Source organism: Chrysoperla carnea, chromosome 5 (genome assembly GCF_905475395.1).
Source record: "Chrysoperla carnea chromosome 5, inChrCarn1.1, whole genome shotgun sequence".
Classification (NCBI taxonomy): Eukaryota; Metazoa; Arthropoda; class Insecta; order Neuroptera; family Chrysopidae; genus Chrysoperla; species Chrysoperla carnea.
This window is the reverse complement of record NC_058341.1, coordinates 40,248,923-40,263,124: the sequence shown is the minus strand read 5'-3', so window position 1 is coordinate 40,263,124 and position 14,202 is coordinate 40,248,923. Positions and strand designations below refer to the sequence as shown.

Here is a 14,202-nt window from a genome sequence, read left to right as displayed (position 1 = left end):
TAACTTAAAATTTAGATATCATGATCATACCACATCAATGAAATATTTTCATTATAAAATAGTACTTTCATATTATAAAATAAATGGTTTATTCTATTAGAAAATCTAGCACCAGATTGATAAAATACATTATTATAAAATGCTCGATGATAATTAGTAAAAATTTCTGGCAAAACTTTCAAGGAAATTTTAATTTTCTTGGGCCACCTGAAAATTTATGAATTTATGAGTATATTTTGCACCTCATTGTAGCTTTCTTCACTGACCTTCAAGTGAAAATGTTATGAGCATCACCTGAAGTAAAATTCTAAATGGAGGATTCGGCAATCCACATAATCTTGAGTCTACGGTCTCTAGAGTTTAGATCACAACCTAAATGATTTGTTTTTTTTTAACAATAACAATATTGAAACTAAGATATAACACAGGAATACGATGAAGAATCCGTTTGTTGTTGTATTTCACCAAAAGATGAATCATCGTCTATACGATGATGATGATTATTATGATGGTCACGTGATCGTTTTTGAGACGAATCATGTGAAGCAGTTGAATTATGTGTATGATGATCATTAATCATATCTGCAGTAGTTGCATTACTTGATACAGAATCTAAACGATGTTTTTGATGATTTGATGTAGAACCACCGGATTGACTGTTATTATCATGATTCGAGCTGGTACGTCGTGATCGACTCAATGCCGGTGATACTTGACTTGAAGACATGATTGCACGATTTTGTTGTTCAATTAATTGTTGTTCGTATTGTTGTTTTGAAACTAGGAGCTTGTTCAAAACGGTTATTTGATTTTGTATTGCAACCATAAATGGTTTGTAGCCCAAACTGTAAAATAATAAATAGCTTTAAAACTGCTAACAAAATTAGATTTTGTGGTAAAAATATCTATCAAACGAAACTAGTATCGTACAAAAAGCTATTTACTTATAAGCCAGATATGATTTGCTAATTTTAGAGTAAATTTCTATCTTGAGTACGAATTGTATGGCGGATGGACATTTTATCGCATTTGTTGGACATTATACTATTAATGAGTTTCCAATGTTTAGAAGTTTAATTTACTATATGTTCTCCTTAGCTTGGTGGAGTACAATAGGTGTAATTAAAAAATATAAGTATTAGATAGAAAGTGTTATTGCAGTGTAATAAACTATCTTTTCTACTTACACTTAGTCTACCACACCGAACTTAAAAAAATAGACTATTAATTTCAAAACTCTAGCTCAATTAGAATTAATAAAAAATTGGATTGTAAAATTTGTAACAGAAAAGTCATAAATGCTATTAATACAAACCATTCATTATGTGTCCAATAATATAACATTTGTAATCCATCCCGTAGTCGTTTCACGGCTTCAGCAGGTTGATCTGGTGATCGGGCAGCATTTACTGTACGCAAAACTGCCATAGCATCTCGGAGTAATACAGAAACTAATAATGACCATTCTAAGCAACTGGCTTCCATAAATAATTGCAATAAATACCTAAAATATACAAACAAAATTTGTTAGAATATATTGGAAAATCTGCTCTAGCAAGATTTTGTCTGGAAACAGAAAAAGATATGATTTTATTTTAACAAGTAAACATAGGAGACAAGAGAGACTATAATTTATTTCTCTTGATTGAACATTTATAACTTATACTCCACATAATATCAGATTTAATCGGGTACACCGTCCGGCGTTTGATGCACTGTCAGAATTTCTGATAAAATATTATATTAATTTGGGGTAGGTATGAGATCGACCAATTTCTTAAAAAAATTAAAGTATGTATGACATGCTTTCTGGCGCCAACCGAATTTCTTACAAAAATTTAAAACCGGCTCAGTGGTCGTGCAATCTAAATCTTAAAGACGATTTAAAACATTCGGTTACTAACTGGGAGGTTACGGGTTCAAATCCAGGCAGAGGCAGTATGAGCAATTATAATTAATGGGGCGGTAAAATTGATAACTCTGTCGTCACTTGGATAAGAGCAAAGTAATCGATTCCACCCATATCATAAAAATTTAATTGTATATTGGATGTAGTTTAAAATAAAATAAATAAAGATTTAAAAAAAAATGGTGTAGGTGGCCTCTGTTATAGATAGATATATGAAAAATGGAGGTTAAACCCCATTATTATTATTATTACAAAATTTACTTTTAATGTGGGTCTGGCCTAAATAAATTCAAATTTTTTTTTTATAGAGTGATCTTTTTTTCGCGTCCAAAACAGTCTTAAAATTACAAAGATAAAAGCAAATAATTGTGACACTAATTCTGCGTAAAAATTCCTTACCTCAATTGTACTTCTGATTTATTTGAACCACGATTAGCAATTTGATGGGATAATTGCTCTAATAAATGAGCACTTGGAACTTCACTCCAACTATCGACTGAAGTTGAGCCCCCTATTGTAAACACTTCACGATCACCATCCCAAACAGAACTAGTACCACTTAATACACTATTTGCATCACGCTGCATTTTTGACATTTGTGCTTCAAGTTGTATACTAGTAGGAATATCACTTTCACTACCTTGTATTACGCTTGACGCACATTGTGTATCCACACTTAAAACCGGTGTTATTAATCCAGTATGTGGTAAACCACTTGGAAAACTCATATAACCACTATCGCCAACTTGACTACCCATTATTCCAGACGTTTCGATGCGTAAAGCCTTTATTCGGTCTTCAATTAAAGGAGATTCTAAATAGTAAGAAATATTTAAATTAATAATTTAAATAAAAGTAGCGGTGTGAAATGTTTGCGTGTTCTGTATACACAAACATACAAATAGAATAAAGACACGAAGAACAGAAGTGACAGAGTTGGTTACGCCCTAGAACGAATATCTAGAGGACCCGGATTCGTTGTAATTTTTTGTTCAAATGAAAATACATAATGTGCGTTAATCCCATTGAAGTGAACAGTATCACCCTCATATATCTTAATATATGATATAATAAGTTGAGATAGAAAATGCTATTTAAAGTGTCATGTGAGAGTTTTTGACTTATATAAAGTACACAAAAATTGAAACAAATGTAAAAATTAGTTTTCATAATAAAAATAAATTATAATTTAGTCAAACTACAAAGTAAACTACAAGATAAAACAATAAAATTGTTGTAGGTTTACCTGGATTTATAATGGAATTACGTTGAGAAGTTGTTATTATTGCTTGTTGAACATCTGGATATGGCCATACAAAATCTTCATGTAATTGTTTCAATGCTTTAACAAAATCATCAATGCGAGCAGCACGATCTCTTTCTTTACCTAGCCATGCGACCAAATGAAAATCTAAATGTGCCGCAAAATATCCGAGATCTGGTAAACGATGCGCAGATAATAATCGACGCGCATGACGTTGTAAAATAACATCAATGAAAAATTCTTCCGCAGATCCATTTGTAGATTCCCTACAATACAAATTCACGTTAATCGATCGAAACCAATAAAGCATTATAAAAATCAATAAAATAAAAATTACTTATGTTCATTTTTCACTGAAATCGGAACCGATTTTTTTCTTCGTGATTGTGGAGATGGATCTGTCGTTACAACCGGCTTTTGTGCCACGGTATGATCTGTTGATACTCTTGGGGCATTCGTTGTACTATAACTACGATTACGTGCCACTTGCATTGAACCTAATACTATGGATAAATCTTCAGCATTTGGGCTGACGGGCGGAGTTTGTTGGGACATACTTAATTTGGATGGAATAATAAATGAGTTTCTTGGTGATTCAACATCATTTGGATCTATTTAAAAAAATGTAAGCAAATTTAATTTATTTATTGACTACAAATAGTAATAACAGATAGCCGTAAGGTATAAATATCTTTAAATTTCGGAATTCAGGGCCAATAACTGAATCTTAAAGAAGTTGAAAACAAAAAATTGTGCAATCTTTCCCAGGGAGTGGGAGCCACCCCTTCTCGGGGATGGCAAATTTTATGCTGAAAATGGCAAGGGGAATTCATATAGGAATGAAAACAAAGTTTCACGGACCTTTTTTTAGTTTTTATTCAGTAAAAAAAACTGAGCTTTAAACAATACAGTCCAAAAGTTTTTATAAAGTTTCATTGACTGGCCCTGGATTTCGAGGTGTAAATCTAACGGCTCTCCACTATAAGAGCCCTTTCAACGATGGTCCATAAACAACGATGATAAACCAACGGTGGTTTATTTTTACTGACTGAGACTTGAATTCCCTGATATTTTCAAAATTTCAAAACGAAGGGCTTCAAATAGTCAACCCTAGTGGCTCAGTTGGTTAAAGCTTAACCAATTCAGTACACGGTATACCTAAGGCAGCGAGTTCGATTTCCATCGGCACAACAAAAATTAATTTTTTAATAGTTGATGCGCTGATGTAGTGCAGTAGTGCAGTATATAGTATATGCATTAAGGAGGTGTACTCAGCCTCTCAAGATAATTGAGATGAAATTATCAGCAGCAAGATGATAAAACACAGATATATGATATCAAAATGGGCCCTATGGCCTAATTGTGTCCTTGGCCTAGGTAAAATAACATATTCAGATTTTCAAGGATTTACATTCACCCCGCAGTACTGAAAAACTTGCTCGCTTCTATAGGATCTGTACTTATGAAAGGACTCAAATAAATTTAATCGTTATATACAAACCAATTGCACGTAAAAATCGAACTAATTCTTTTGCTAGTTCCCATTTACTTTTTTCTAACGCTGTATCCAATAATAGCGTAGCATATTGGCGACTTACAGTAGAAGCTTCAAGATTCTAGAAAAATTGAATATTTAAAACATTAAGTTTGCAATATTTAAAATCCAAATAAAATAATAATATTTTTCACAATTTAAATTTCTTTTTGAAATAAATCTAAAAATTGTTTAGCCTCGTCCATGTAAACTCACGAGAAGTGAAACTCCTTTAGTCATTTTATAACACGATGTTTCATTTTAAAGGCTTATGGAATACTGATAAAAATATATATATAATTTTATATTCTTCTAATGCCAACTATTGAAATTTTTTAATCTTTCTTTATTATTCTGTCTTATAAATTATAAGAACTTCTTGTAATATCAAATGGAAAATCATTTCCACCTTCCTCGCGTGCTCTGAATTTTCCATTTAGCATCTAAAGAACCTAACCCCTAAAGAAGTTTCACTTCATTTTTTCTAAAACAGACTAATAAAAATTGTAAAATCAAAAGCTCTGGAGTTTCAGAAAATTACCTGTAAAATGATAAGATAGCTTGCAGCTGTATCTAACTGTTTTAAATTCATACATTCTTGAAACAATTTTTTCGGTTTACCAGCAGCTGAAAATAAATATGGCCATAATGCAATTTCAGTTTTACGAGCACACTGTACAACAGTCTGTAAATACACCGGAAATTCGGATATAAATTCAATAACACTGGGCAGTTGAGCATCTGGAATGGGTTCTTTACTGGTTGCTTCCTCTTCTAATACCTAATAATATTTTTTCATATTTAATTTGTTTCTGATAGAGATAACTTTAAAATTGAACTATACTAACCTCATGTAATAATAATTCTAAAGAATGTGGAAAATATGGTAAACTCATACAACTTCTGGCTATTTCCCAAGCATTATAACCCAAATTTCTTCGAATTAGTTGCCGTAATATTTGATGTAAATAAACTTGACTCTAAAAATAGTAAATTTCTTATTTAAAAAAAAAAAAAAAATAGAATAATTATACACGGAAGAATGGAAGAATATGCACAGATATAATATAAATTTTTGAATAAATAAGTTCAAATAGCGTGAGGAGCACCGGAACTACAGGATGTCTCAATAGAATGTTTACACTCTCAATAGAATGTTTACATTCTCTTGATGACTAATATGCATAATTATTATTATACGGAATGTAGATACGGTGTATAGATCATTTGCATGTAACAGTTTTAAAAGATCCGAAAATGAATTTCGTTCCTTCATTTTTTTTTTGGCAACAACCTCCACTGCCCCTAACATGTATATCTAACCCTGTGCCTTGGTTCTTTAACACTTCGTCAGTGTATACATTTTTTTGAGACACTGTATTGCATTTTATCAATATTCAAAATAATAAGTTACAATCTGAATTATTAACAAATCTTACCGTCCGCTCCAAAACACAAAATGGTAATGAAAAGGGAGATTTTGCATCTGAAGTATATAAAATAGTATCATTTTCTGCTCCCAAAATAATCGCATCTTCGAATAAAATAGCTATTAACACACAAAAATTTCATAATTACTTTTTTAATCACGAAAAATTAATTTATTATAATTTACTTACCTAGTGGATAAATATTTAATTGGAATGGCAACATAATTCGTTTAGAAATAAAGGCATGCGGTGGTTGGGGTGATGTTTGTCTAGGAAATAATGGAAGCCAAACTCTCATTCCAAAAGCACCACATGCTAGCCATAAAGCTTCCGTTAAATGTGGTTTATGACCTGTTCCAATAGTCCTACCACCAGGTACCCAAACACTTTCAACATTTGATGCAAGTACTGTAGCTTGTCCACAAACATATAGCTGAAAATTGGTAGCATTTAAGCGATTCATCAAAGATTGATAAGACTGATACAAGAGCCAATTACGTAGTAAACCTTTCCTGATAGCACTAGAATCTATTTTTATAATTCCTAGTTTAAATCATTATAAAAAGCAAAAGGTTTTTTAAGTTCGTCGAAAGTTGGATCAAAATATTGTTAGATGTTATCAATCAGATTTTGTATATTATTTATTACCGGAACTGAGAATGGTCAGAAGTGTTACCCGGCGGACTTTCTTAGTTTTTTTACCCTCTTTTATTTTATATAAAACCTTGAGCCTCATTAAATACTATAAAAACTATAAATAAAATAAAAATTTATTTTAATATCATCATGGAAAGTTTGCTACAATCACCCCTCTTACTAAGTGACTCTTAGTATCAAAGACAAACTTAAGTCTAAGCAATTAGCATTTATTTAAAAAAAAGAAAAAAAAACTTACAATTCCATTGCCATTTTCATCATTGGGACTTGCTCTATCTCGATCAATCATAAGTAAGCGACCATTCACATTTAAAACCATACTCTGACATGGCGGTACTGTTCGATCACGACCTGGTTCTGTTCGTAATGAACTTAAAGCGACTGACACCACACATGTGGGATGTATACAAAATGCTCCAACATCGACTGCTTGCAATCTTGTTAATTCCACATTGCCAACTGTTTTATTAAAAAAATTCCAGATAAGAAGACTAAAATTATCATCAACCACAGATACTACACAGTTTAAAGGGTATTTAAAAAGGTGAATTATGTTTTAGACAGGGATCATCTTTAAAAGCATGCATTTGAGGTATTTCGATACCAATATATACTCAATGTCATTAAAAACGCACGAAACCATTCTAAGTGTTATTACTATAACATTACATGTAATTCACATATTATTACAACACTTAGAATGTTAAACGTGTGTATTTTTTTTTTTATAAAGAGTGAAATGAAATTTTTAAGGCCATGGGCCTAGATTAAAGTTTAAAGTCTAGGAAACTGGGGTGAAAAATTAAAATTATGCTAACTATTATAGAAATTGGAATCCCCATTTTATATTTACTATATTTTTTTATGTAACCAAGGCATGTGTTATTCAGAGAAAAAATTTATTTTGTACTTTTTAATTTAATAAAAGCTAGTACTTTAAAAAGTATTTTTTATTTAAATTTTTAATTTAAGGTAGTACCAGCATGAAATCACTTTTCGACAGATTTGGCCGAATTTTTTTTCTCGGGTTTATAATAGCTTTATTTATGAATTAATAAAATTTCATAATTTTTGACCGTTTAGATCGCGAGATATTTAAAGACAAACTTCGCGATTTTGAGGGTCATGTCCCATTTAAAGCATGTAAAATGTCCGGTCTCTCCAACTATTTTTTATGATATTATTATATATTGAAGAAAAAGTAGAAAAAAATGTTTATACAATAAAATTCTAAAAAAAAAATTTAGAAATTAATTTTCACTTTCGAGATATTAATTTTGACGTAAATTGATCGAAATTGGGACGTTGGCATAATTATTTCCCATTTTAAACGGTCAAAATTTCTGAAACTTTGGGAATTAATAGTAAGCATTATTAAATTCTTAAATTTAATTTTTCGTTAAATTCTGTCGAAAAAAAAATTGTACCATTGCTTTAACATAGAAACTGCAAATACCATGCTGGAACTACGTTAAAACTAAAAGAACTTGTAAATATAATTTAGTTTTTTTTTTTTTTTTGTATAATTTGATTTATATATCTACTCTGAATTTCTATTCTCTATTTCACCGAAAAGTGTTAAGAATTACATTATTTTGAAACGAACAAATAAACAAACAAAGAAAATAAAAGGCAGTCATTAGTTCACTATCTTACTCTAGACTTAAATTGTATGAGAGATTTTTCAACTTGTTTTAGACTATAGGTTTAGAAAAATGGTTAACAATTAAATATTATTATGAAAAAGTCGTAGCAAAAACAATATAAAGAAACATTTTTCGATTTGTTCGATATTCCTCAAAAAAGAAAAAAACAATTTCAATTCAAAAAATTCATTTCGTTTCTAGTTTCTGATTATCTTTTATAATTACCAAACTACTAGAATCGCACATTTATATAATTCACCTGTATCAATTTGACTGATTCCAAAAACAGAAATAATACCATCCGCACAAAATACAATTAATTGATCACGTAAACAATTCAAAAGTAAAACTTGTGCAGCCATTTTAACAATTTTTGCATATTTATTATCAAGTTTACAATCTCGTGGATACAAACGTAACTCATCACTATTATCTAATATACTGTACGATCCCATAATTATATATTCTTGCCACCATAACAGTCCTCCAGTAACAATAAAATCTTTTTCTTGCGTTTCATTTCCAAATAATTTCCATTTACGTGATTGTAAGGAATAATGTGCTAAACCAGTTCGACCACTAACCGCAATGTTATTTCCTTCGAAGTCAATTGCAGTGTACTTCAAAGTAATAAAAAATTAATCAGTAAGATTATCGAATAGAAGATAAGGATTATTTTTTATTTACTTTAACAGGCCAATTCGTTGCAGAGTATACAGCCGGCATTGATATTACAAGCCATTGTCTTGCTTCAGCTAACGTCGAAGATGTAGTAGTAAATGTTTGATTTACGATATGATCTTGAAAAATATTAGCACCAAAATTTTTCCAATCTTCATTTGTTTTACTTTTTAATAAACTATCTCCTAAATTTACATACAATCTATCATCTCCTTGCAAATATAAATGTGGTTGTTGGCTCTAAATAAGAAAAATAAACAAAATATTCTTGTAATAAAAATTAATTGAGGATAAAAATGAACTTGAAAGGTCGTCGATACAGGGAAAAAAGCCCTGAAACTCAAACCCTCTCAAAATTTGAAAAGTGAAAAACAATTCCATTTATCTGTGTAAAGTAGTTCGTATCCAGAAACTTTAATAAGATAACAGTAGTTAGTTAATGGCTTTTAATTCTCATACAGTATAATTACTCTAAAATATTAATAACTAAAATAATGGTTTAGTTGAAAAGTCCAGCCAATAAAGTTACGGAAAAACATATTTCAACCATAAAGAAAGATAGTCATTGTTTGAGAGTCACATATACATACATGTCATACACACATAGCTGATATTCTCATATAATACATACTATATAATTTGCACCCTCACGGGTAAACAGTGTTGTTTACGATAAAATATTTCAAACAAAAGTTGTTTATTTTTTTATAAGGAACATTTTTTTTACATTTAAACTTATGTTCTATCTTTAGTCCACATATGGACAGGCAGACAGAAAATTTTGCTCGTAGCATCATATTTTTAAGCGCTACAAACTTGGGACTAAACTTAGTATACCTTGATTTATTTCATTTACACATGGTATAAAAATATTTATGTGATAGAATATTAATAACAGCTTTTCTCATCACTACAGTAAAATCAGTTTAAAAAAGACTGCTATTCGGGTGGCTTCGTTATACAATTGGTTTTCAATGACACATGACAGATAAATAAAATGTGACAATATTTTATAAGCGACTTTATCTATCCAGAACATTTAATAAGTAAGTAAATTTAATATACTATTCTTTCATATGAATTAATGTATTTTCACACGTAAACATTTGTAACCTAAACTAGCAAAGATTATCATCACAGGAGTAATGATGATGAATGTACGAAAGACGATCAGTCTGAAGGGTTAAAAATTGTGTAAAAGAAGTTAAACTTACCATACAGGGATTTACAGTAAGCGCACTTTTTACAAAGTCCAATTGAATAAGTGAAGTAGTACTTTCAATTTCTTTTCGAATCATCCATAATTGATATCCTTCGGCAGACCAATCCTATAAAACAAAAAAAGTACAATCCATCTAACGCAAAAATACCATTAATATTAAGCTTACCATGCTTAAAATCAACAGCGGATTAGCCGTCGTAAGATCAACGTTCAGTCCGTAATCCCAACCTAATGTACACATAAGCAATGCTCCAAACGTAGACCATAACGCAATACCACCATTTTCCCACGATACAGCCATTGCGCATCCGTCTGGTGTCCATTTAATATTTTTCACTGAACCAGGACATCCCGGATAATCTTTGCTACTTAACGCACATTCATGAGAAATTTCTAATCCTCCAGTTGTTTCATCGACTGTGTAAACAATACATTGGGCACTAAAATCGAAAATAAACGATTAGAGAAATTGACTATGGAAATCATATTTTTTACTTACTTTTTTCTTCCAAACGCTATTAATCGAAATTTATGATTTAAACTGGCACAAGTTGCATCTTCTATATTTTGCGCCCAAATTCCTTGTACAGTCTACAATGATAAAAGTTATTCAAATTAAGATGAGAATTTCTGTAAGCTGTATTATGCATTTTATTAAAATAGACCACCTTCAGAAGAGCCCTTAATAAAAATATTTAGATAGATTTATAAAAATTATTATTAATTACTGGTAATCAATTCTCTTCAGTAGCATTAAACCCTTACATTAAAATAAAATAATAAAACAATAATGCAATGACTGATATTCAACAATTTTAATACGGGGTATTTCAACAATTAACTCAGTCAATTGTTTGTTTTCATTTGTTTTATCTTAGTATTTTATTTTGATTTTAATTTTAGGGGGTTTAATGCTACTGAAGAGAATTGCCAAAGCAATAGACCTTTTCATCATGTCATATGCGGAAGTGCAGAGTTTATTTTTTCGTACTGACAGCAATAAGTAGGACTAAGATAGAAGATATTTGTTATGCATTTTATCACATTGGTTATAAATCATTTAGTACGAAACAAATGTGAATCGTGATTTTAAAATGAAAAGCCCTATTGAAACCAGTCTAGCTAATTAATAATAATTTTTATAAATTTATGATAAGGGTTAGTTAATTTTATAATTTATAAATTTATACACACAGAGCAAAATAAATTCTTGGCGCAAGAAAATTTATTGCTATTTAATCTGAAAATGAAATTTTTCAGATAAAATTTATTTCTTGCACCAAGAATTGAAATATTTTTTTAAGAATAACAGTATTCTTACATTAGGATCGAAGCGTAATGAGCTTGCTGTCAAAAATGCAGCTCTTCCATCATTCAAAGCAACAGAGAACCCTCCAACTAAAGGAGAATATTCCATATCACTAACATAAACATTTTCTTCAACAATTGGTTCCGCTTTTGAAACTTGTTTATTTATACAAAACGGTATACGCCTTAAATCTAAACAATAATCTCTATTCTGAGTACCATCCCAACGATATCGTAAAATGTGGCCATTTGTCGATGCCACCATTATTTCATTCATTGTTATGCATACCATGCTTGTAATTAAACCATCCCATACTAACGTTTCTTCACCCTAACAGAAAAAAAACAAGTGGAGATATTAACTAATAGAGGCAATAGGTATGTTGAATAAATTTTTTTTTATCACTTCAAGTGAAGAATTCTGACTTCACGGGCAGAAAATTGAAGTTGGTTTTTGAAAATCTTTAGAAGTACGCAAAATATGAACGTTTAAAATTCCTAATTAAACAAAGAGGAAGATATGGGTTAGTGACGTCAGTATCTGATATCACCATAGAGATACATATAAAATAGGAATGAATATAACTTTGTTTTGCTAAAAGGAGATGGGCAACAAACAGGGGCGGATTTATGCGTAGGCAAAGTAGGCCTGTGCCTACGACGGCAAAAAAATGGGGCGGCAAAAAATTAGTTTCATTTATTAAAAATTTTTTTGTTTAATAAAAATGTGAATTTTTTTCAATTTTAGTCAATTTTGCGTGAAACAATCATTTGAAAAAGTCGCCACTTCACTTAAACTATATCTAGTCACTATGTTCGCGAATGTCACTATAATGGAAGTTTTAGAACGTTTCTCAGAAATACTATAACCTAACCTTCCACCTTGTTTTGGTCAACTGTACCATGTCAGAGACTGTACTGAAGTATTTGAATCGTTTAAAATGAGTGATGGTAGGCAACGACTAAGCGGATATCAGTACTCTAAATTAAGAAAAAAGAAAGAAGAGAAATTGAAAAAAGATGTTGATTCATCAAAAGAGGTTGAATTATCGGATGAATTCACCGTCCCCGTTCAAGGTTGCACCAGGTGTATCCGATGATCGATATCGCTGTTAGAATGTTTACTTGCATTGCAGTAGCAAATTGTACTGCGGAACGTTCATTTTCATGCTTGAAACGTATCAAAACTTATTTGCATTCCACAATGAAAGAGAACAGACTAAATTCTTTGGCTATAATGTGTATTGAAGTTGAAACTGCTATAAGTTGATCTGAACAAAATCATTGATACATTTGCTGTTGAAAAAGTCCGGCGTAAAAATGTACATTGAAATAATTGAAAAATGAATGGTTTTTTTGTTTTGTAAACCCTACTTATGATTAAAAAGTTATTTCATTTATTATATTAAAAATTTTTCAATTTCCAAATAAATAACACAGATTTTTATTATAAAAAAGGCTTCGTCTTTAATCAATTTTAATTTCTAAGGAATTGTAGATACTTAAATGTCTTTCTCTCTTATAGATAATTTAATTCTTAAATGCTAATGCTTATTTCTAAGGATCAGTAAAAATTTGGTCACTTTCTTTTTCTTCAGTTTCCGCTTATGAATTTCATTTTAAAAAAAAGAAGCATTTACCAAAGTTAAATGTAAAGGAGGTATTATTTCTTTAATGAATAATTCGGCACTATCTCTTCGTAAATTTGCATGAGGAGAATCAGTTTGTATGTACAAACTTCGTTGTTCTGCAATAACACCAATTTTGTACAATATTAAGTGCCCCTCTGATGTTGCTACGGCAAGCATACTTGAATCTGGTTTCCATTCCACTAAACAATTTGATCCTAACTTTTCTAAGGACTCTGGTGTACGTCGATGGAATACAATCGGTACACATGGCTTAAATTCAAAAACAAACACAAAATTAGGTCAAAATAAAAATTTCTCACGCTATTAAATTTAAATGAAACATTATATTTATTCATAAGATACTTGAGTTAAACTTACTTTGCAAAACCATATGGCTAATGTATCATCCGTTAAAACAGCGAAAAGTATTTTATCCAAATTACATGTTACTTGTCGAATTGTTGAATTTCCTAATTCAGGTAGTTTTAATACCTTCGGCCAACCAATAGGAAAATACATTGTTTCGTTTTATTTATTTCGCCAAATTTTATTATATAATCAACTCATTTTTCAATAATTTGCAACACAAAAATTGTCATATTTACGTTTATGACATTTTCAATTTTGACACACAGCATTTATTATTTACCTTTAAGTTTTTGTTACTAGCGCCCCTTGCGTCAAAATTTTCAAATAATTTTAATGATATTAAGAACTCAATCGTTATGAAAAAGGGCTTTATTCTGGTTTTAATCATGGGTAATTTTATATTTTGAGAACTTTTGTCTAAATTTTGACCAAGGAGAATCAAATTATGTCCAAATAGAGTTGAAAAATGATATTCTGATCCTCTCAATAAAATTATGCATCCAAACAAATTTTGAATCTATAACAAACAGTTTCTGTTCTTAGGCTTTCGT

The 14,202-nt window shown here is 30.4% G+C and overlaps 1 protein-coding gene across 1 annotated transcript; it reads right to left on the bottom strand.

Moving 5' to 3' along the window:
- Positions 1 to 188: 188 nt before the first annotated feature.
- Positions 189 to 13,897, bottom strand: LOC123300217 (guanine nucleotide exchange factor subunit Rich). Its single transcript, XM_044882744.1, has 19 exons — positions 13,661 to 13,897; positions 13,292 to 13,552; positions 11,665 to 11,982; positions 10,843 to 10,934; positions 10,510 to 10,783; positions 10,336 to 10,449; positions 9,128 to 9,361; positions 8,700 to 9,060; positions 7,033 to 7,253; positions 6,327 to 6,570; positions 6,147 to 6,256; positions 5,556 to 5,687; positions 5,249 to 5,488; positions 4,675 to 4,789; positions 3,511 to 3,784; positions 3,156 to 3,439; positions 2,309 to 2,723; positions 1,316 to 1,504; positions 189 to 845 (listed from the first exon to the last, which is right to left on the bottom strand). Exons 1-19 carry the CDS (start codon positions 13,799 to 13,801, stop codon positions 413 to 415), a joined length of 4,452 nt encoding a protein of 1,483 aa, XP_044738679.1. The 5' UTR covers positions 13,802 to 13,897; the 3' UTR covers positions 189 to 412.
- Positions 13,898 to 14,202: the final 305 nt, after the last annotated feature.